The following is a 24,552-nucleotide window of genomic DNA, read 5'->3' on the forward strand; positions in this document are numbered from 1 at the left end:
GAAATCGAGCAGCTAGTTGTGCCTGCTACTGGCCCCCCAGTGCCCTGTACCGCCCGTTCTTTTCAGCCACCCGGGGGACAGAAGAGTTTCCCTCTCAATTCCGGCTGGAGCCAGAGCCGCACGTACGACACAGTACACCACCCGCCGCGCCACGCCACGCCACACCGCGCGCCGAGGGCGCCGTGAACGTCAAGACGGACGCGAGACCGCGCGCGACGACGGGTGTGTGGCCGGCGGGGGCACAACCGCACGACGCACGTACGCTCGCCCGCACGCATAATGCCGCCCAGGCGCGCGCGGGCGGGCGGGGCCCGGCATGTGCGCGGCCCCGGTGTCATGCGCTAGCCCCCGTTGCAACTTGCAAGCACTCTCGCCCTGTCTGTCTCCCCCATGCGTGCGGCTTCCGGGCGGTTTCGTCGGTGACATTATCTGGTGGCTGTGTGGACTTGTGTACTAGTTGTGTGTGAGGAGCTGTATTGCATTGCATCACTTCATCATCATCGGTACAGGTTACGGTTGGATCATGTCACGTTTTTGGTGATGATGAGGGCCTGGAGGGACCGGAGTGTGGGAGTCAAGTCCTGCACCCTTTTCCGGGGTCAAGCTGCGTGTCCCCCCTTAACATCGCACACTGATCAGCTCAGCTGGGCTTGTTTCGCCCTGGACTGTCGCTGTCGCTGTCCGCGTCCTACCGTTTGGGTACAGGTCGTACAGCCTTGTACTACCTGGAATTTGTAGGCGCGACTTCGAGGTGCAGTGAAAGCGAAAATGGTGACGAATGATGAACTGCCGTCCTGGTGATGAACTGCGTGCTGCTTACTCAAAGTTGACGGGCGCGGGACAAGCAAGTTCCGGGTCATTTATCCAGCGGATCAAGTGTGTTCTATAAACGACACATCATCCACGTACTGAGGCCACACACTGATCTATTAATGCCTATCATATGCGCATCAAATTTAGACCTAAATTTCCAAAATCTCCCAAATTTCGGGTTATTTTGGCTGCTGCACTTTTTAAATTTAGCAAAAAAAGAACTTGTTCGAAAATAGCAAAAGTTCTTCATTTTTTCAATATTATTTAATTGAAATCTTGAAGTTTCAGTCCACCCCGAAATGATTGTGCATACCAAAAAGTAAACCCTGCTCACGAGTCATGGAAATTCCTGCGCTTCAAACAAACCTACATGTTGTTCCGGTGTTTCGTGCCAAATAAATATGTCGCCCTGCCATCTCATCCGCCCTACTACATCCGTGCACCATCTTTCCCTTTCAGGTGTTTGGGATTCACCGAACACACGAGACGGAAGAACGAACCAGCAGGTTCCACCACGCGCCGTGCGGCCGGTCGAGCCGATCGAATCGATCGACTCTCTCGTCAGTTGTCACGTCACCGGCGGCCGCACGCATCGCACCAAGCAAAGCATATCATAGGCTCATAGCACCGGACCCGAGCCCCCCGCGCCCGCGGCGCGCCGTGGTCGGTCGGCCCCACGCCCGGCCCTACGCGCAAATCCACTGCGTTTCCACACTTCCACCACCACCACCACCACGACCCGCCCGCGAATCCACCGAGCCGGCAGCCCGGCACCACGTACGCCACCGCCATCTCACGCAACTTTCCCCTCAGAAACACATCTGACACAACACAAAATCACCAACACACCCATCGCGCCATCGAACGCCCAGTTCGCCGCCCGCTGCGCCTTTTCCCTCTCACGTCGTCGTACTCGTACGCGTTTCCGCCAAGCAAAGTCCACGCCACCCGCAACCACCACTCCATCACCACCACCCCACCTATATATCTCGCGGCCTCGCATCCCACCGCGACAAACCAGACACACACTCGCGCACACACACAAACACTGGCACGCTGATCACCCAGAACAAACGCAACACTCTCTTCAGCTACCAAGCGTAGCCGGCGAGCTCTACCTCGTTGGCATGGGGAACCACCTGGCGTCGTGCACGATGGCGAGGGTGCCGGGGGCGGCGAGGGGGGCGAAGGTGGTGCTGCCGGACGGCGCGGTGAGGGCGGTGAAGGTGCCGGCGAAGGCGGCGGAGCTGATGCTCGAGGCGCCGGGCCACTTCCTCGCGGACGCGCGCGCGCTGCGGGCGGGGGGAAGGATCGCGGCGCTCGGCGCCGACGAGGACCTCGAGCTCGGGGGCCTGTACGCCGCGTTCCCCATGAAGCGACTGGGCGCGCCCGCCGCGCCGGCGGACATGGCGCGCCTGGCGGCCGCGGTGTCCAGGGATCAGGCCGCCGCGCGGAGGTCGTCCGCCACGGCCAAGGTGGCGGCCGTCGTGGTGGCGCCGCAGCACGACGCCGCGATGGCCGAGGAGGAGGAAGACGCCGCGCGGCCGAGGCTGGACGAGATGGCCGTGGGCGACGCGGCGGCCGAGGCGGAGATCAGCGAGCTCAAGCAGCGGATCAGCGGCGGCCGCCGGTCGAGGCGGCCGACGTTGGAGACCATACACGAGGAGAGCTACGCTCCAGCAGCAAGATGCTAGTGATAGTTTAATTCAGTAGCCAACAAGTAACACAACTGGGATGGCAAAAGGCCATTTCTCGTAATATTTTTTCCTTCTTTTGAACGCTATGTAAAATATTTCTTTCTTTGGCGCCACCTCTTTTTTCATGTTTTTTTTGAGAGAGGAAAGGGGAATATATGGAAGAAAAAGCTCGGTGGAAAGATGATTAATGAAATGAAGATATTTGAACATTTCACCTACTTATGCACTCTGATTCAGGTCTGTTTGCAATGAAGAAAATTGCTCAGATCATTTTGATCAGTAGGAACTAGTGCATATTTTCTAGAAAACGAACTACAGATCCATCTGTTCTATAGGCTTAAATCTGTACTTATGCTGATCTTTTAAGAAAGAATTCCAAGAATCTCTTCTTTTTTCCTTCTAGAATATTAGAATGGATTATTGGAATTGTATATTTCTAGATCCAAAGTATCTAAATCTAGCGAAAAACTGTTGATTTTATAGCATAAACCATTTTCTGCAAGGTTGCAAAAGTCCAAAAACAATTCTGTATGTCAGATATTTGTGGATATTTTCTGCTCCAATCCTCACAAACCATATGGTCAATATCTGAATGGCAAGTTCTGGTTTGTTTGGTCAAATCGTATCTCATGGGCTCCTTGGCAACTTGTTGAGCTAAAAACACATTAATTCCGTCTCTCCAACACTGGCCGTGATTCTATTGGCACACCAACACAAGTGGCTACTGCTTCAGTTAGAGAACTGAACAAAAGTAGGTTATGGAGCAGTATAAATCATTGACTATCGTGAGGGTAGAATGACTCATGAAGTAGTAGCACTCACGCATGCCGTGCTCAAGACATATGAACCGATTGTCTCGTCAGATCAAGCAAATCATAATGCAAATGATGCTAGTATATGCTAAGGGCTTATTTTGAAATGTAGGATTTAGAAAACGGAGAAATAGGTAAAGCATGGGATTCTGATAGAAATTTAAGTGTAAAATAAATAATTCTAAAACACAACAATATATAGAATCATAGAAAACTTTCTATGAGGTTTGGACCTCATGTTAAAAATCCTCCAAAACTCTTTATGAATTTCGTAGGATTCAATAGTTTTCAATCATTTGTTCCAAAGGGCTATATAAGAAAAAATCTTTTATGATTGGAATTCTACAAAACTTTTATTCCTATATTTTCATTTTAAATAAAGGGGGCCTAAATTCACATAATTTTCTTTTTTTTCTTGAAAAACCAAACCAGCTGGTTGATTCCAGAGACCGAAGAAATTAATGGCTGATCCTTTCAGGAAAAGTGGAGAACAGTGTTCTTGGTCGTTCTCTGGTCTACCATATACTCATTTCCAACCAGTTATTTGAAAAGGCGTCGAAATTATAGAAGTCTAGTGCAAAAAAAGAAAGAAGAAATGTCTTGCTCCATTTATTTATGTGACGCCCATACGTTGCTTCCAAGCTTTATCAAACAGCGACAGCAAAGGCACGTACGACATCTACACAGCAGCTAATGAAATTATTGGCTCTCAGCCTCTCACACTGTGTCACTGCTCCACTCATTGTATTTTTGTTAGTGAATAGATCAATCAACCAACCATGTAATCAAAGTGGGTTAATTACGCTGTTGTTTTCGAAACACTGTTCCTTCCCCCAATTCTTCAGAGGAAAGCAAAGCTGCAGAGTGCAGACATACACATGAGAGAGGAGAGCAGAAAAAGAAAGGTTGACAGATTAATTGACGAAATGCAGTGTAGCTACTACTAGCAAGCAAGATTAAAGCTAATATAAAGATGCTTTGGAATAATGCCATGACGCAACCCACACTATATGGTGGTGCTGTGCTTGCTAGGCTAGCTTTGACGGTGCTGATCCGGACCAGCGAAGCCACAAGTCCCTCCACTATCTTATGCAACTGCAAGAGAGAGACAGAGAGGAAGAGAGAGAAACCGGGATATCAAATCATGGCCTGCGAATGATTAAGGGGGTGTTTAGGAACTTAGGGACTAAATTTAGTCCCTCTCACAAAATTATAAGTCCCTATGGTAGGGACTAATGTTTTTGTGAGAGGGACTAAAGTTTAGCTCCACTTTAGTCCCTCCAACCAAACACCACATAATTGCTTGGAGTTCACTTGCATGCAGAACAAGTTGCAATGGAGGATGGTGAGGGATTTTATTTCTCAGGTCAGAGCCATCTGCTGATTAGTTAGCGGAGATCTCATGCATATCAACTACAGGCTCTAGCTAGCAGCGCAGTGTTTACAATTTCGTTTTGCACATTTCTATAGGCGAGACCAAAATTTCGGGACGAAAAACGTAAATAAATTTTGAGTGACTTTAAACAAATTCACACACACAAAATTTGTTGGGCGGAAAATGGTTTTCAAACCCTGGCTAGCAGTGACGAAGGAAATTTTTTCTTCCAGTTTTACCAGTTTGCGGTGGATGTACTGGCTTGTCCATCAACCAATCTGGTAGGTTAATTTGCTGCGAAAGCTGCTGTTTACTGGTTACACAAATATCCAGTGACTTTGTAAAGATTTCGGGGTGTGGCTTAGAAATATTCTATGACTAACTGTTACACACGTACTAACACGCGCACACACATACATACAGAGGCCGTAGAAATGTACTTCCTCCGTTTCACAATATAAGTTATTCTATCATTTCCTATATACATATTGATGTTAATGAATCTAGATAGATAATATCTAGATTCATTAACATCAATATGAATGTGGGAAATGCTAGAATGACTTATATTGTGAAACGGATATAGTAGAATACTTCCTCCGTTTCACAATATAAGACTTTACAACATTATCCATATTCATTTAGATGTTAATGAATCTAGATATATGTATGTGTTTAGATTCATTAACATCTATATGTACATGGGCAATGATAGAAAGTCTTACATTGTGAGACGGAGGGAGTACAAAACTGTATCAGACCTTGTCTGATAGACTGAAATTCCAGTCGATTCGTATGTACCCGTATATACCAGTATGCCACTAGGCCATGATCCTATGCCATACACGTGGATGGGCCACTATTGCAGCCCTATGCAAACAGGCCTCATTGCCATGAATCGGTGACGATCCTCTTTGAGGAGATAAAGGACAGGGACAATAGACCACAGCGTCGGTGAGCCTGGCCCTGCCATATGCAATCCCACCCTCCGCCACTGGGAGAGAAGGAAAAAGTCTATTTTGACTCCCTCAATTATAGGCCAAGTGTAATTTATGGGCATGTTCAGATTGTAATCAAAATAAACCTTATTAAGTTTTGGCGATTGCCAAAATTTTGGCAGTATTTTTTATGTATTGACTAAATTTGATAACAAACTAAACGTAGACATTTTTTTTGGCAATTTTGCTAAAAAATGGTATGGTAGAAAATGACATCAAAGTGAACAGACCATATATCTCTCAACCACAAAATAGGGTATATCGCTTCTCACAAGTGTTAAAACTGGTACAAAACAACTTTCTTTATTGTTTTGAGGGTGGTTTGGCTGCCTCCTCGCGTGCCGTCTCAATGCACGGGTGGCGTCCATGGATCACCATGCTCTCACCTTGGCAGTCATTGCCACCATCGCTGGCTTCTAGATCCTCTAGTTCCTATCCTTTAGTAGGCTTCTCCCTGGCAATCTGTGCATCAATGAGGAAGGAGGTGGTGGTGTTGGCCAAGGAGGCATCAACAACAAGGACCAAGCGGTGGCGAGTTCTCGGCAACATCCTCAACGGTGGCAATTGATTGAGGAGCCAAAGAGGGGAGCCAATTCAGCGTGGAGAACAACTACGGATCGAGGAAGATAGAGGAGAGTGGATCTGGCGTTGGCAACCTCCCTTCCTAATGAATGCCAAATCCGAAGAGGTGGCATGCTCCACACGATGTTATCCTAGCGGTGAGCTCGGGGACGGGACTGACAAGAGGGTGGCGACGAGCACTGCGTTAAGATGCCATGATGCTCGGGGCAGCAACATGCCTCCTCCCGCACTGATCTAGGGATCTAGGGCTGAGCCCGTTGAAGAGGACTGCCTAGCCTCCACTGAGCTCCCCTTGCCATCTTCCTCTCTTCATTGCCCAAAGCGTCTCTGGCTCCCCTCACCACACCATCGTCATCTGGTGGAGCTCCGCCTCTCCGAGCACACCGGTGAGTTCACCTCCCTCTTCTCTCCATCCAGTCGCTGGTGGCCTCCCTAGCTACGCACTATCGTCCCCAATGTCATAGTGGCCAGTCGCAATCGAGCGGCGGCATCAACTTCTTGAGTGAGAAAAAGGACGAAAGGGAGGAGAAGGAAGAGAATGACAGGTAGGCCCAACTTTGTTATGCATATATTTTTTCTAAGAGCCTTATGTATGGGTCTCACCTATTTTTAATTTTTAATTATTCTTGTTTTCATATTGAAATGGTGTGTAAGCGCCACATAGGCGCTTTGTCATGTAAAATACAAAGTAAAAGTGATATGTAGATGCCAAATAGGATTTTTTTAAGACAAAGAGGCAACAACCCCTGGATTATTTATTTGAGAACTGGAAGTACAACTAGTGTTGCATAACAGTCCCTTAAGAAGGGGGAATTACATAGAGGTCCAGATTTAAGCATAGAAGGATAAAGTAAAATACTTCCTCCCTCCCATAATATAAGCCATGGTCAAACTTGGCACAGTTTTCAAAACTAATCTTTAACTTATAATTTCTCATATACTATAATGTTTATTGCAACAAAACTATAACCATCTTAAAGTAAATTTAAATATCATTCCGATGATATTAATTTTAGCAAATAAAATTTAATTTATATTACACTCCCTCCATCTACTTTTGATTCATATTTAATCTTGACACATGTACCAAGAACAAGTAATTCTACTTATCATTTATACTAATATAAGAAGGAGTTCACCCCTAACAATCTTACAGGCCAAATCATCACACATGATCTCATCCGTCCATCTGCCATGACATCTAATCTCATCCGGTCTTGCTGCAGATGAGTTCGACGACCCTATCCACTCCACCGCCCGTACTCCTATCGCAATGACACTCTGCCTTCGCCCCCCGCATGCTGCGATGACTCCGCCCTCCTCCCATCCCCGCGCTATACCTCGCTCCGCACTGCTCGCTTCTTCCCGTCGCCGCCGCACACCACCACGCCCTGCCCCACCAGCGCCAGGTGGATCTCCTTTCCGCCGGAGCCCCCGCCAGCGCCGGGTGGTTCCCCTTTCCGCCGGAGCCCTGCCTGGGATTACCCGTCCTCCGCCCTCCTCGCTTCTTCCCGTCGCCGTGCACACCACCGCGGCCTGCCCCCGCCGGCGCCGGGGTGGTTCCCCTTTCCGCCGGAGTCCTGCCTGGGTCTACCCGACGGCGCCGAGGTGGTATGCCCTTTCCCAGGACCCGCTGCGGCACACGCCACTCTGGTTTGCGACTCTCCTCCCCTGACGACATTTTGATCCCCTTCGCATGCCTAAGCAACCCATGTGAAGGACAACGCCTCCAGCTGCATCGCCTCCAAGCCATCGACTGCGGCCGGTATAATGGAGGTGATAAGGAGAGGTTCGCGGTGATTTCTTCCCTCCTTTCTTTCGCCCAGGTGAAAAAGAAAAATCCCCTTTATATATACTCCATTAGTTTTGGTTTGCTTCCATTACTGGCGCACTGAGACATGATCTTTTGATTCTCTCTAGCACCTACTTTTGGTTCGACTGGATGAGGCAATTAGCCAAACAATAGCAGTGGCAGGATGCAAGCCATGACAGCCATGGAGGCAAGCCTATACCTCCCCATCTCTTCTATATCATTATATATGTGTATGTTAGAGTGTACATTAGATTAGTCCTATACCTCCCCGTCTCTTTTATATCATTATATATGTGTCCGTTAGAGTGTACGTTAGATTCATCTACATCTCGCACATAGGGAGGAATCATTTGATCTCCATGTTGGTAATTTTGTTTTTATTTGATTCTATTGTCAAGATGGATTAGGGCATGGTAGGATTATTGTATATAAAATATGTAGTAATCCATGGTCAACTCTAGGTCTGCAACTTATTTTTATGCATGACAAACACAGGAGTTTCTCTGCCTTTTCTGATCCGATATTTGCATCTGTTTATCTTTACATAAAGATATTCGAATATCTTTACATAAATTTATCGTACTTTACATAAATTTACATAAATTCATCGTACTTTACATAAATTCATCGTACTTTATCTTTACATAAATTAATTTGCCTTTTATGTAAAGTACGATAAATTTCTTGGTTGGTGTGTATGTTAGTAATCATCGTACTTTACATGTGAAAGTACTAATGTTCAGGTTCGTTCAAAATAAGATAGTACTAATTTCACCATGAATCAGAAAATTAATGTTTGGCGTTTGTTTGTTAATGGCTATGTAGGTTTAATGGACTAATGATATCTCTATTAGAATTATTCAGAAGAGTAAATCTTTTGGTGGTAAAATTCAGGCTAATTGCAATGTACTGCTTTTTGACCTCTAATAATATTTCATCCCAGTTCCACCTCAACTGTTGCATATTTACTTACTTAGGTTCTTATCCTAAATGGATGTTTTGGTTTTTAGGTAGCAACATATGTTCTTCCTACAATTGGATCTTCAAAAGGAATTGTTAGGAGAATAAATACCCAGACCTTTCTCGGCTTTGTAATGGTCTAAGTACTCAATTTGTTGTTTTTTGGTTCCTCTGTTTCATATTGCAGACTATTTCATTGCTGCAGCCCACTGCTCTTCCAGCTCTGCCGACAACCACACCTACAAGAGCTACAGCTGAAGCATCACATAGGGCAGAGGAGGCATCACAGGTCTGGTTTGGATTCAGTTTGATGTTGCACTTTGTATAGCTATATGCAGTTTCAATTTCATCTTTTGTTTCTACCACCTTGCAATGTGAGAGTTGGTACGAGAAGATCTCACCAAAGTTCACTGTTTTTTATATTGTTCAAACATCTAATTCAGCTTTTGTAGTAAATGTACCTCACATTCCGAAAATTTATGTAAAATTGTAACGACGTCAAATTTGTCTACTCCCACTTCTTCAGCCATTGCAGGTTGAGGCAAAATCTTTTTTGTTGATAGCTAATATGGTTGCTCAATTTGTCCCAACAAGTATTTTCTAATTAAAGTGCCAAAATATATTCTGTCATTTAGAACTGATGTTACTTTTACATTTCAATTGGTGCCTCTCCCCAACCTCATCAATTTTTCGGTTGTCACATCCAAACATGTACATTCTCTTCTCATCCTAGGTTTACAGATTTGTCTTGCCCTCACCTCTCTGCAGTCCGCTCTTGACGGCTCTGAAGGACACCAAGGTCCCAAGCCTTAGGTTCTGTAAATGATCCTGACTAGGGTGACCAGTAAAAGCGAGGATTGTGGTACTGTTATTCACTTTGTGTAACTGTGTTAGGCATTCCGGTCCTGCTTTGAGCAAAGCCATCCTTATTTATATCATGCTTCTCTTGATTGATCGCAGGTTTGGAATTATGAAGAGCGCATGACGATTTGCAGGTGATTGTGAGCATATCACGCGCACCTAGCAAAGTGTGAGTACTGATTACAAACTTGATTTTTTTTTTAATTTTACGAACCAATTGGATTCAATTTTCTCTGCTAAATCACCTCATCATCATCGGTGAGATGTATGTGCACTTCCAATTTGTTTTGCTATTACACTTTGTTCCAAAATAGCTATAGGTTTTGCAGGTCTGTTGAAATAGATTTGGAATACCAGAACACCTACCTCTAAAACACAATAAAATTACTTTTCACTTTGGAATCTTAAGGTGCAGAACAAAGGTTTTTTACTGCAATACAAATTTTGTGCAATTCCAAATGTTCTCCTTGATGTACTAGGTGAGATTTTTAATCACAGTGGCCTAATTGATATATGTATCTGAGCTGGCAAGGATGTGGAAAGCAAGCATATTCTTGAAGCTATCTGGGCTTGACCACTTAAATCAAAATGATTTCTTGCTATTCCATTTAACTAATGTTAAAGTCGCGTGAAAGTTCTCTTAGATTAGATATCCTTATGCATGCTTCTACAAAAGAGTCCTTTTCATCTTGTTGGGATGGCCTATTTGTTGCGAATCACATTGTTGGGTTATCCTGTATAATAATTACCCAAAAGTATTTGGGAGAGAGAAGTTTCTTTGCCACAAAGAATTTGAATTTTGATAATGTAAATAACTGACTCCTTAATTAAAGGTCTTCTTCTCCCTAATTAAAGTTTTGTTTATTCTGTATCAGGCTTGTGTAGAGGAGAAAGGGAAGCTAGCAAAATTTGTGGGTGAAGAAACTAACAGATTGAAGTCCAGTCCCTTGTTAGTGTGATTTTTTTTTTTTTTTTTTGCGATTGCATTCATTAGTTCCATCACTGACAATCTGCCTGCCATACTACCCAACTGTAGTAAAAGATATTGATAGATGACATGATGTTTCAAATAGTGGTTAGCAAGTAAATCAATGTTATATTAAAAAAATATTTACCTTGCTACCCAACTAAGGGCCTGTTTAGATCCCCTGGCAAGTTTTTTCATCCTGTCACATCGAATGTTTGGACACATGCATAAAATATTAAATATAGACAAAAAAACTAATTACACAGATTATGTCTAAATTGCGAGATGAATCTTTTAAGCCTAATTGCTCCATGATTTGACAATGTGGTGCTACAGTAAACATTTGCTAATGATGGATTAATTAGGCTTAATAAATTTGTCTCGCAGTTTACAGGCGGAATCTATGATTTGTTTTATTATTAGACTACGTTTAGTACTTCAAATGTGTGTCCGTATATCCGATGTGTCACGACAAAAATTTTCACCCCTGGATCTAAACACAGCCTAAAGCAATTTGCCTTGCAGGTTCATGAATAGATTGATGTTTTGATGATATGACCAATCTGCTGCTAAAAATGTGCTACAGGTACCCAAATCTCAAGCCTTATTATGGCACTGAATAACTTGAACCGAAAATTTGATGTTATATAAATTAAGTAGATCTCATCTACTATAAAGATCTTCAGTAGCCATGTTTAATGAAATCATGAGGTAAGTACATATTCATGTTTTTTAGAAAACTAGAGCTTCACATAGACACATATCTAATTTGCTGTCACTAGGAAGCTTGTTGTTAGAGGATTTTACAGTTTTCTGAAGTTTGAAATTAATTCAGTTCCTTTTTAATGGAGGTAGTCTTGGTACATTGGCTCATATATATACGTGTTTCAAATTAGTGTATTACTTGAGTTCATTTTTTGAGTGGATTATTCAGTGATAATGTACTCTACCATTTTTTCTTTTCTTCTTCTTTTATCACAGATTGAGCCATTGGATTGTTTTTCAATCGTTCACTATCTTACTATGGTAGAAAACGAAACTTTAATCTGTTTTCATATCATTTGTCCTTACTAACTATCCTTTTATGTAGTCCAGAAAATTAGGTCGCAGGTACCAAGGTATCATTAGTATGGTCTCCATTTATATGCAAGCACTAGGTTTAGTGTCGGAATGGTTTGTTTTGGGTTCTTGGTCTTTTATGGTTGTGTGTTTGTGTCCGCTGCAGGTAGAGGGGAGTTGGAGGGGAATGGCAGCTCGCTGCAGGTAGAGGAGAGTTGGAGTGGAATGGCAAGTGCGAGTGAGGCGAATGGATTGTGCTGCCATTCAAGATTGACTTTAGAAGTTCTCTTCTTTTTTTCATCTTACCGATAATTCAAGATTGTGCTACCATATGTTTATCTTTTGAGTTAACACCAAATGTCTGGTGGTTGCCGATTGCCGTGTGGATTTCGAAGCTTGACAATTGCTTATTTCTTTAGAGTGAATCTATTTCTAACATTTCATATTACTAAACCATATAAGTTTGATTCATGAGGTAAAGTTTGTAATATATATGAAGTTCCTACGCCATCTTACTTATTTACCTCTTGGAAGTATAATTGCTTCCGCAAATTGATGTTAGATTTGCCATATAAGGAAACAATATGTTTGATTATAGGCAATATATATTTTTTAATTTCTCATGCCGCTACGTGCATGATTACTAGTCTATTTAAACATGTTACTAGTTATTAAACAAGCGATTCATTAATATTTGTATTTCTCGATGTCTATATAGCCAATTTTGTGTGGACCAATGGAGATTTACGCATTAAATCCGAGAAAGTCATTAAGAGAATATATTGTTGGATTGAAATATGCCTATAAAAATAAATTTTCCAGTTTTGGAAATATGCCTATTAAAAGTTGATGGATGGAGTAATAATTGTTGGCCAAATGTTTTTAAAGTTGAATCTTAGAATATTTGCACACCTTATATTATGGGATAGAGTGAGTATGAAAAAGGTGATCAAGTCCTTCTTCAAGCTCTAGCCACAACTGGCAGCCTTGATGATGTTCGGGATGACGGGATGCCACATATAATGAAACCACCTAAACCCTAAACCCTTAGGGGAGATGAAAGATTCGATTTTAACACTTGAGGGAGGCGGTATAACTATGCTTTTATAGTTGAGAAATACGGAGTATAAATTAAATCCGGCCTATGGTTGAGGGAGTGAAATAGACCTTTTCTTGGAAGAGAAACACTATTAATGCAATTTCATCAAGACACTCTTATAGTCTTATATATGTGTGCTTGGGCTTTTTTCCAAAGCAGCCGAGCAGGGGCCAGCCGATGGACTGCGGTAATGGCCTTCAAGTTGTCTATGAGAATAGGACGCTGAAATTCGTCATAGCTCATAGAGCAGTTTCACAAACTATATACAGTTCTCCGAACAACGAACTATGACGAGTTTATTTACAACACGATCAGCCGGTGATACAGTTCTCCGAACAACAAACTCGTAAATTTTTGTTTCTTTACAAACGACAAAGCGATAACCATACAAAAGAACTTAACCTGCAAATAGTAAATAAACAAAAATATAAAAATTGAAGATGTTTTTGCCGATACTTTTGGTACGTCATCCGTGTTTGAATCGGTTTTTAAGTTCATTCGCTTTTGGAAGTATATATCCGTGTTTGAGTCGGTTTTTAATTTTGTTTGTTTTTAGAAATACAGAAGGAGTCATATAAAAAATCTCTTTAAAAAACTTGCATGCTAACTTGAGATGATCGGACCCCTAATTGCGGCTCATGATTTTATAAAAAGAATATCCAAGCGAATTCCTACAGTGAATTTCACCTTAGCTAAACTGCACAATAATAATCTTCACCCGTTGCAACGCAAGGGCATTTTTCTATAAACAAAATTTTACGAAACGAATCGGTATCACGGTTGGTTTTGTGTGGAATGGAGGGAGTAGTAGTTAGGAATAGTATAGGCTAAAATTTCCATCCACTTGTGTACTAACAATTTCTTTTAGTAATAAGTCTATTTGCCTCGCTCAACTCATGCCTATGGTTGAATCGTATCCCTTAACCGTAAAGCCGGGTATAACTTATCCCCCAATTCCAAAAACCGTAGCAAATCGACTCCCTAGACGGTTTTATCCCACGTGGCATCTTTGACCCGTTAACTGGTTGAGTCATCAGGTGGGACCCACTTATCAGCGGCCTCCATCTCATCCCATCCTCTTCCTCACCTCTCTTCCTAGATCCCTCTTCCTCCTCCTCCTCCTCCTCCTCTCTCTCTCTCTCTCTCACTGTCTCACCTTCCAGTCCCCCTCTTGTTGGTTCTGCCACCGCAGCGCTCATCACTTTGCTGCCGCTGCTGACGGCCTCCCCCTTGCCCTCGCCGACCTTCGTCCGCACTCCTACCACGAGGTGGTTCAAGGGCACTGGCGACAATGGAGACTCGGGACTGGTAAGGGGAGGAAGGTTCCAACTTGCCTCATGGCTTGGTTTTCACCACCATGGATGCCAGCGATGGCGTCGGGTTGAAGACTCTGCCCACGCTACGGCTCGGGGCGATGCCTGTGGCGGCTACGGATGAAAACGGAGCGGATACGGACGGATAATGCTAATACCATATTCGTTTTCATTTTTTTTACCGGATATGAAAACGAATACGGATAGCTCCAATACGGAAAAAAATACGGATTATCTCGAATACAAATAAGAATCGAATATGATCAGACACGAATACTGAAACATTTTTTTCTCGGAATACGAAAACCAACTCAACTTCTAACAGAAACACATATCAACATATATAATTAGCTCATTTTATATAAAGTGAAGTATAATTTATAAATGTTTTTTTAAATTTTAAATAATATTAATAGTATGGACTAGCGTTAAGAGATAAACTACTATTAAAATCTATAAAGGTATATTGAAGGTTATAGAGTTAAAAAGAAATAGGGTATATCTCATGGCTTCTGCGGATATCCGAATAGCACTGTTCACCAGATATCTGAATTATTATCCGTATCCAACGGAAACCCCGATACCATATCCATATCCGTATCTATATCCAAACTATCCGAGAATTATCTGATCTGAAAGGGAAACTGTGACATCCCGGCTCACGGCTTAATAGGATTAATAGAATAATCGTACCAACAAGTTGCAACTTCTTTTTCGGAAGTCGATCTCAAAGGAACTCTAAAGTTAAGCGTGCTTGGCCTAGAACAATTTCCCGGGAAATTCTTGTGTTGTTGTGTTGGTCTTGAGCAATTTCGGGATGAGTGACCGACCGAGAAATTCTTGTGAAATTCTTCCCGGGTGCGCACGAGTGACGATAAAGTGTGCAGAAAAGACTTGCGGGATGATACGTAAAACGAGGTGAGCCATTAGTGCATGATTAATTAAGTATTAACTATTTTAAACTTTAAAAATGGACTAATATGATTTTTTTACAGCAACTTTTCTATAGAAAATTTTTGCAAAAAAACGCACCGTTTAGTAGTTTGAAAAGCGTGCGCGCGGAAAACGAGTTACAATCTTCCCTTTCTCATGTGAACGAACACAGCCATAGAGTGGTTTTGGGAGTTGAGGGATAGGTTATACCCGATTTTACGGTTGAGAGATGCTATTCAACCGGGGGCATGAGTTGAAGGAGGCAAAACTACTTATTCCATGACAACATCTTGGGCCATAATTATGCATGGGCGGATGGGCCTATCCAAGTGAGACCTCAACGACCTGAAAAGAACCCTGGCCTGGCATCCTGTCCCACACACTGACCCACACTTTGGCCCTTGAAAAATCGAGCTCCGTCCGTACTGATCAGCCTTCAGCTCAGAATTCAGTATAATGAGCCAAGAGACGCCGGCGCGGCGTTCGCTGCCGCACCTCCTCCTCGTCTCCGCACCGTTACAGGGCCACGTCAACCCGCTCCTCTGCCTGGGCGGGCGCCTCTCTTCCAGGGGCCTCCTCGTCACCTTCACCACCGTACCCCACGATGGACTCAAGCTGAAGCTTCAGCCAAACGATGACGGCGCCGCCATGGACGTGGGAAGCGGCAGGCTGCGCTTCGAGCCCCTGCGCGGCGGCCGCCTGTGGGCACCCGCCGATCCCCGGTACCGCGCCCCCGGTGACATGCAGCGCCACATCCAGGACGCCGGTCCAGCTGCGCTCGAGGGGCTCATCCGCCGCCAGGCCAACGCCGGGCGCCCGGTGTCGTTCATCGTGGCGAACGCCTTCGCGCCGTGGGCGGCCGGCGTCGCCAGGGACATGGGCGTCCCGCGCGCCATGCTGTGGACGCAGTCCTGCGCCGTCTTGTCGCTGTACTACCACCACTTATACTCGCTCGTGGCATTCCCCCCGGCCGGAGCGGAGACGGGTCTCCCGGTCCCTGTCCCTGGCCTCCCGGCGCTGACCGTCGGCGAGCTCCCAGCATTGGTGTACGCGCCCGAGCCGAACGTCTGGCGCCAAGCGCTCGTCGCGGACCTTGTCAGCCTCCACGACACACTGCCCTGGGTTCTCGTCAACACCTTCGACGAGCTCGAGCGCGTGGCCATCGAGGCGCTCCGCGCTCATTTGCCGGTGGTGCCAGTCGGCCCCCTCTTCGACACCGGCAGCGGTGCGGGCGAAGACGACGACTGCGTGGCGTGGCTGGACGCGCAGCCGCCGCGATCGGTGGTGTTCGTGGCGTTCGGGAGCGTCGTCGTCATCGGCCGTGACGAAACGGCAGAGGTCGCGGAGGGCCTCGCGAGCACGGGGCATCCGTTCCTGTGGGTCGTGCGCGACGACAGCCGCGAGCTACACCCGCACGGCGAGAGCGGCGGCGGCGGCGACAAGGGCAAGGTGGTGGCGTGGTGCGAGCAGCGGCGAGTGCTCGCGCACCCCGCCGTCGGTTGCTTCGTGACGCACTGCGGGTGGAACTCGACCACGGAGGCGCTGGCGGCGGGCGTGCCGGTCGTCGCCTACCCGGCGTGGTCCGACCAGATCACCAACGCCAAGTTACTGGCGGACGTGTACGGCGTCGGTGTCCGGCTCCCGGTGCGTCGACGAGGTCATGAGCGGGCCGGAGGCGGAGGCGATGCGGCTGAGGGCGCGGGAGTGGAGCGACAAGGCGAGCGCGGCGGTGGCTAACGGCGGGTCGTCGGACATGGGAATCCGGGACTTCGCCGATGCTCTGCTGTCCTTGTCCGTAGAACATGGGTGCTGACTTGTCAGCGCTCTAGCGGCACATCGTACAACTGTGCATCACTGCGTGTCAAAATAAGCTGTGTTTGTACGTAACAAGTTGGGATTGGTTGCGTACATGTGGCTGTATATCACTTCCTAATCCTCCCATATTTTCGCGTTTGCATGGTGCATAAATTAAGGCAAATATTTGTGGACTCCGGCAGAGTTCGTACATGTGTGTACTCCAAGTATGAATAAAGTAATCAATTGACGGATACATTTCTAGTAACACCAGCATTTCCACACTATACGTTAAGGAAGTACTCCCTGTCCCATAAAAAAAAAACCTTTTATCAACCCTAAGCATCCCCATAACTCACTGGGCAAATGTTTTAGAGCTAGAGCATCCCTCACCAAGCACCAAGTGGTGCAGCTCGACACTTATTTAGCCCTACAGATTGCATGCACGTAATTTGAATGAGAATTGAGTGCACGTGAGAGCCTTGGAATGGGAACTGAGTGGTGAGTGTACGTGAACCGCCCGGGTGCTCAATTTCAGTGCATTCGCGCGCACCGACGGCACGAGTAGTCTCCGTTCGTTTCAAGTCTCAACACTCAACTAGATTACTAGAACACTAGTGTAATGTACTCCTAATCACTACTCTCTGCCTACATCACCGATTCACCGTTCCGGCAAAGTCTATGTTAAATATGTGATCTGAATTTCGGGCTCACAATATATTTGGATTAGTTATCTAATAGGACTCTATTTTATAGGATTAGTTTCCTATTATGGCTCCTAGACTTCTGCTATATATATCCCTTATAAGCCGCACCGGGAGGGTGCGACAGCCCAATGTATCACCTGCGTTTGTATCCAATTCCTCTATAGTGATCATTGCCGGTCGGCGCCCATATTTTTTTCACGCAATGATTTTTCACGTAAAATTCGTGTCTCCGTTGTGCATCTATTTTTATAACAAGTGGTATCAGAGCATTGGAGATCGATCTACTAATCACACAGCCACCGGTGTGATTTTTCGGATCGGAGTATATATCGATCTGATTGGCCTCGTCGTCGACGCCGCCGGGGAAGGAGCAGCAGCGCACGTCGCAGAGAATCGGCCGCAGCAGCAACGCGTCGTCATCATCGCAGAAATCAATTCGGTGAGATTGAATCACCGGTGAAGCAAACCCGAAGCGGTGTCGACCAGATCGATTTAAGCAGGTGCTCCAACACATCGATATGAATCACGTCCATCAAGCAACGCAGGAGAAAATCAGAAGCAGCAGCAGCAGGGTTGAAGCCATTGATCTATTCCGCACGCATCCCGAGGAAGGAGAAAAGTCCAAGCCTTCAGTAGCTTTCTCGGTTCTGTTCATGTGAATTAAATTTCACGTTGGAATTGTTACGTGCACACGCCCTTCGCACCAGGGATTTAAGCCTTGCATTGTTTTGGTTCTGTTCAGGGGAACACAAATTCACGTTCTAAATTGCTATATTCACAAGCCAGTCTACCAGGAGGTTCTGCATGGAAATCAACTTCGTTTTATGCACCCAGAGTGTTTCGAGTTTCTGTTAGGGTTTGATAAATTGTACCAGCAGATTCAGGATTTTATTCCCAAGGCGAGTTAGAAGTTTGATCTACCACTCCTGGATTGAGATGCAATCTCGTTATGGCAAGTGAAGATGCAAGTTGGCGCATGTTTCAAGGAGGATAAGTCATGCACCTGAGATTAAAAAAAAGTACATTCAAGTCGTCGAGAGGGAGCCTCGCTCCTGTCTAGATCACAAGATGATCAAATTGTCCGGTGAATTTTGCTACCATTGTATCCAACATACCAGGAGGTTATCAGGGGATCTAAGTACTTCGTTTTTGTGCACAAGAATTTTTCGCGTTTCTGTTTGGATTCCAGAAATTAATGCCAGCAGATTCAGGATTTTATTCCCATGGCGAGTTTGAAGTTTGTGCATCAGTTTCACGTCTCTGCTGGGTTCCACAATGTCATACCAACAGATTCAGGATTTGTTTCCAATGGCGAGTTTGAAGTATGGTCTACCTCTTCTGGATTAAGGGTGTTATGGATTATAGTCCAAGTGACTATTTGGCGCACATTGATTTTATCATCACGAGGTTCTTTGGAGATTGAAGATTTTTATGCTACAAGGGAAATTCGTCTCAAGGTGGAGATTGTTAAATATGTGATCCGAATTTCGGGCCCACAATATATTCAGATTAGTTATCTAATAGGACTCTACTTTATAGGATTAGTTTCCTATTAGGGCTCCTAGATTTCTGCTATATATATCCCTTGTAAGCCACACCGGGAGGGTGCGACAGCCCAATGTATCACTTGCGTTTGTATCCAATTCCTCTATAGTGATCATTGCCGGTCGGCGCCCATGGTTTTTCCCGCAAGGATTTTCCACGTAAAATTCATGTCTCCGTTGTGCATCTATTTTCATAACAGTCTGTGCCCCTATGCTCGCTTCCCTCGAAAGAGAGAACTATTGTGTCCATTTGTGTGTGGGAGACGGTTACGTGCTAACGTGCTAGCACGAGTAGTTGCGCCATTGTAGCAGTCGGGCCAGCCACGTGGTTCCTGACTTAAAATACTACTTTCTCCATTTCATATTATAAGACTTTCTAATATTGCTCACATTCATATATATGTTAATGAATCTAGACATATATGTGTGCCTAGATTAATTAACATCTATATGAATATTAGTAATCCTAGAAAGTTTTATAACCTGAAACGGAGAGAGGGAGTAGTATGTTGATAGCTTCCCATGGCTTTTACTCTCCACTCGAAATCTCGTAACAGCTCTTGTTTAATTTCGGTGGTTATTCAATAACCAGACCGGTTCGGTTGGCCATCGCGCTCCCATGCTCGGCAAAGCCCAGAACCGGCGTGCGTTTCTGAGGAGATACTGTGGTGCCCACGCCGTGATACCGATAGTTCCAGGAGCAGACACAGCGACGCCGAGCTGGAGTAGAGTTTGTTGGTTTTTCTTGTCTCATCTCGGAGAAAAGCGGCTCCCCTCCATTATCCGATACATCGGAGATTTGGACTTCGTTGGTAGCTGCACTACTGCCGTGCATGCAGCCGCGCGCAGCCAGCGAAATGAGCCAAGAATCAGCAGCCGCCGCGGCCACGGGCATGGCGCCGGCGCCGGCGAAGGCTCAGCCGCACGTGCTACTCGTCTCCAGCCCTTTCCAGAGCCACGTCAACCCCCTCCTGCGCCTCGGCCGCCGCCTCGCCGGCAAGGGCCTCAGCGTCACCTTCACTACGGCTCTCCGCGACGGCATCCGCGTCTTCGACGACGGCGACGGCGGCGGCGGCGGCGTCCGCGTCGAGCGCCTCCGCGGTGGAGGGATGTGGGAGCCCGACGACCCACGGCTCCGCATCCCTGGGGACATGGCGCGCCACGTCGAGGCCGCCGGGCCGGCGGCGCTCGAGGAGCTCATCCGCCGGGAGGCCGAGGCCGGGCGGCCGGTGGCGTGCGTCGTGGCCAACGCCTTTGTCTCCTGGGCGGTCCGCGTCGCCGGCGACGTCGGTCTCCCGTGCGCCATACTGTGGATCCAGTCGTGCGCCGTCCTGTCCGTGTACTACCACTATGTCTACTCGCTCGCGGCCTTCCCGTCCGGCGACGAGGCTGACTCCTCCGGCGCCGTGACCATCCCGGGTCTCCCGGAGCTGGACATGGACGAGCTACGGCCACTCCGGATTTACACTTCCGACCAGGAAATGTGGCGCCAGATGCTCGTCGGGGATCTCGGCAGCATGACGGAGAAGGCGCCATGGGTTTTCGTGAACACGTTCGACGAGCTCGAGCACGAGGCCGTGGCGGGGCTTCGCAAGCATATACCGCTTATACCGGTCGGTCCACTCGTCGAGCCAGACGACGGCGGCGTCGACGACGACGACGTCCACGGTTGCACCGCGTGGCTCGACGCGCAGCCACGGAGGTCAGTGGTGTTCGTGGCTTTCGGGAGCCTCGTGGACATCGGCCACGACGAGGTGGTGGAGATAGCGGAGGGGCTTGCCAGCACGGGCCGCCCGTTCCTGTGGGTGCTGCGCGACGGCAACCGCGCGCTCCTCCCCAAGGACGCCCTCATCGACGCCTGCGGCGGCGACCGGGGAAAGGTGGTGCCGTGGTGCGAGCAGCGGCGCGTGCTCGCGCACGCCGCCGTGGGCTGCTTCGTGACGCACTGCGGGTGGAACTCCACCGCCGAGGCGCTCGCCGCGGGCGTACCGATGGTGGCCTCCCCGAGGTGGTCCGACCAGCGCATCAACACGCGGTTCGTCGTCGACGTCTACCGTGTGGGCGTCCGAGCCCCGGCGACGCCGCTGACGAGGGAAGCGCTCCGCCTGTCCGTCGAGGAGGTCACGGCCGGGCCGGAGGCGGAGGCGATGGCGGCGCGCGCGGCGATCCTGGGGGAGAATGCGCGCGCCGCCGTGGGCGGCGGCGGCTCGTCGGACCGCGGCGTCCAGGCGTTCGTTGACCGGATAACGTCCGGAGGCGCGGAGCCGTGACTTGCCCGATCGGATCACGTCGCGTTGGCGGTTTGGCGCGTAGTAGTTTGCATGGGTCACCTTGAAGCTTGAATTCCTTCCTGGATAGGCATGTGAGGATCTGTTTGCATGTTCAATGGGTCACTTGACCTCCCGAATAAAGTTTAGCAAAACTAGATATAGTTTAACAGACATTGCATGTGCAGTGGATGCTGTCGGCCTGTTGCTACTTGCACGGTCATCTTCTACCCCTGATTTTCCAGCCTTGCAGGAACAGGAAACCAGAGGTTCGTGGCCATCTGACTGCTGAGTGCATGTGCTTATTACCTGTGTTTTGCAGCAATGATCTGTTTTGTGCTTTGTGTTTGCCCAACCTCTCTATTTGTAACTGTTATATATGTGACTGCACGGCCCCGTTCGTTCTCTCCAGTTGTAGGGATATTTTCAACGCACTGAAACGAAAAAAACTCATTAGTAAATGTAGTGTATAATGTTCGCACCTAAAGTCATCTATAGTGTATACAGCGGTTTATATAGCACGAAATGTGAGACCATACAACAATTAAAAAAAACAGATTGGCTCTGTGGTTGCACAACAGCGATCATTTTGTCAAATTTTAATGGATTTAGCTGACACATACAATTTTTTTTAATCGTCTCCAGGATTTTGAGGCCCCGGAACAAAATACAAATTGGGTCCTAAAATTTAATAAACCAATATTACTTTCATTCAACTATATAACTTTAATATGTATTATTCTGTATAATATTTATAAATACATTTTCAAGTATTAATGCTAAGAGAGTATAAAGGTAATACCTTATATTCTACTGAAAAACATCATTCGCCTAGTTAAATCCGTAGTTTCTCTCACAACAAATTTATCAACAGCACTTTTATGATTGAGCTGCTTCATCTAATCTTTGGTTCTTCTTATGTTTTTGAGCATCCGAATCATACTTCATGTTTCTAAATGAAATGCTGAGGATTTGAGTAAATGAATGTCTTCATGTTTTATAAACAAAAGAGAAGACATTCACATTACTTTTAATTCAATAATCAATCTATGGATCATTCAAAATACTATAATGTAATTTCATTAGGTTTGTTTCAAATTAGTAAATTACCAATTCCAACTTTTCAATTCCCGAGGACGAATAGATGACTCAGATGAGAATTGAGAAGTTGAGAACACCACTCGGAGCTGTTTGCCGTTCGCCGCTGCTTGCTAGGCGCTACGGTTGGACCTCGCAGCCTCGGAACCTCGATCGCCGCCGCTTGGGTCGGTGCGCTGCTTGCCTTCTTGTCGTTCGCCACTGGCCATGGGCTGGGTGTTGGACCTTGCGGCCTTGGCACCTCACTGCTCCACTCAGCAACGTTGGTGTTCACGATCTTGGCGTTTGGCGACGTCAACATTGTGCTACTTGTTGTCAAGACATTGTCGCTACCACTTGCTGCACTACACGCCGCAAGTCGCTCCTCCGCAAGCTAATAACGAAGCCGAAGCGAAATTTGCCTTCTGCCTAAGCACTCTTGACTCCTTGCCTCCTCGTTCGTGGGCCGCTGAACTTAGGCTAGGCTGCAAGCCTACTTTGTGATGGGGGCCCAAAGAATTGGGGGCCATGTGCGGCTACATGGCCTTCAATGGTACGAACCACAATTTTTTTCCTTAGCTTCAATACCTGTAGTGTATGATCGGATCAAGCTTATTTCTCCATTTTTTTTCCGATTTTGTGATATTTTGGAGATGGCCTAAGGGCTAAGGAGTGCCGTATTTATCCTTTTCATGATCATTTCACTTTTTAAAGCACATAAACATTACATGGCGTTTTGGTTTGATACCAAAATGTGCCATACCAATTTTTAGGTAGTTTGAATAGTAAATGTAATGATTTGGTTTAAAGCCAGATATTTGGTAATGCTTATACTTAATTTGGCACAATTCTAAAATATTCTTACCACAATTTGAAATTTGGCTCTCAATTGACATAAATCCAAACACATCCATTTACAATTCTACCCTATCAAAATATTAATAGTACCAAAACTTGCATAGATTTTGGCACTACCAATATTTTGGTAGGGTACTAGACCAAATAAGCCCTACATTACATTATATGAGTGCTAGGCAGTTCTTAGAGATGTGTTCGAGTTACTCCCTCCGTCCCAAAAAAAGGCAAACCCTGGGTTTCCGTGTCTAACTTTGACTGTCCATCTTATATGAAATTTTTTTATAATTCATATTTTCATTGTTGTTAGATGATAAAACATGATTAATATTTTATGCGTGACTTGTCTTTTTAATTTTTTTCATAATTTTTTAAATAAGACGGACGGTCAAACGTTGGACACGGAAACCAGGGTTTGCCTTTTTTTGGATGAAGGGAGTAGGTTGTAACTGGAGTACCATGTTGGCAACTTAACATACTTTATAAACTGGTGTAAAGTACACGGCGTGACGACAAACCCATGTAAAGTTTGAAAATTGAATCACTCACCCGATTGTTAGGAACATATATAGTATCATATATATGTTTTTCTATATTCTTCTTCCACCGTCAATGAGAGGCCAAGCTGGTCTAAGCTAGGTTCCGTTCATCGTCTGTATTTCAATACTTCTTGACAAGGTGATAAGTGGCTTCGCGTGTTTTATTATCTCTTAACTTAAAAACGTGGACCACTTTGATGAAACCTAAATCCAAGCAAAGTTACACGTGCCACGGACGGCAGGTCCAAACTTTTTCTCATGCACCGGTGCGGCGGCCACGAGAGTGGCACGAACCCTTTTCCGGATGGAAGCAAACACATCACCGCTCCAGTGTGTGCAGAACCCCGCGAGTGAGGGAACCCCCATCTCCTACAAACGCGGAATTATTTTACCCATTCACCACCGCAAACTTGACCCAAATTCGAAACGCGTCCTCGCGTCCGCGGTCCAAAAGCCCCTGCCCCTCCTCGCTCTCTCTCTCTCTCTT

The 24,552-nt window shown here is 46.2% G+C and overlaps 2 protein-coding genes, 1 long non-coding RNA gene and 1 pseudogene across 5 annotated transcripts; all 4 read left to right on the forward strand.

The window, feature by feature from the left end:
* Nucleotides 1-1,824: 1,824 nt before the first annotated feature.
* On the forward strand, nucleotides 1,825-2,728 carry LOC4324107 (uncharacterized). The gene has a single exon (XM_015787220.3). The coding sequence runs from the start codon at nucleotides 1,941-1,943 to the stop codon at nucleotides 2,505-2,507; it is 567 nt and encodes a 188-aa protein (XP_015642706.1). The 5' UTR covers nucleotides 1,825-1,940; the 3' UTR covers nucleotides 2,508-2,728.
* Nucleotides 2,729-7,536: 4,808 nt separating this feature from the next.
* Nucleotides 7,537-12,447, forward strand: LOC4324108 (uncharacterized). Of its 3 annotated transcripts, none has more exons than XR_010742509.1 (9): nucleotides 7,537-7,888; nucleotides 7,983-8,103; nucleotides 8,198-8,277; nucleotides 9,238-9,339; nucleotides 9,819-9,912; nucleotides 10,011-10,080; nucleotides 10,787-10,860; nucleotides 11,404-11,464; nucleotides 12,104-12,447. It is a non-coding gene; the product is annotated as an uncharacterized lncRNA (long non-coding RNA). The 3 variants fall into 3 exon arrangements; XR_010742510.1 differs by having other exon boundaries at nucleotides 7,537-7,885; XR_010742511.1 differs by lacking the exon at nucleotides 11,404-11,464.
* A 3,033-nt stretch (nucleotides 12,448-15,480) lies between these two features.
* LOC4324109 (gallate 1-beta-glucosyltransferase 84A24-like) lies at nucleotides 15,481-17,344 on the forward strand (annotated as a pseudogene).
* Nucleotides 17,345-20,029: 2,685 nt separating this feature from the next.
* Nucleotides 20,030-21,949, forward strand: LOC4324110 (gallate 1-beta-glucosyltransferase). The gene has a single exon (XM_015787833.3). It carries the CDS (start codon nucleotides 20,161-20,163, stop codon nucleotides 21,595-21,597), a length of 1,437 nt encoding a protein of 478 aa, XP_015643319.1. The 5' UTR covers nucleotides 20,030-20,160; the 3' UTR covers nucleotides 21,598-21,949.
* Nucleotides 21,950-24,552: the final 2,603 nt, after the last annotated feature.

This window comes from Oryza sativa, chromosome 1 (genome assembly GCF_034140825.1).
Source record: "Oryza sativa Japonica Group chromosome 1, ASM3414082v1".
Classification (NCBI taxonomy): domain Eukaryota; kingdom Viridiplantae; phylum Streptophyta; class Magnoliopsida; order Poales; family Poaceae; genus Oryza; species Oryza sativa.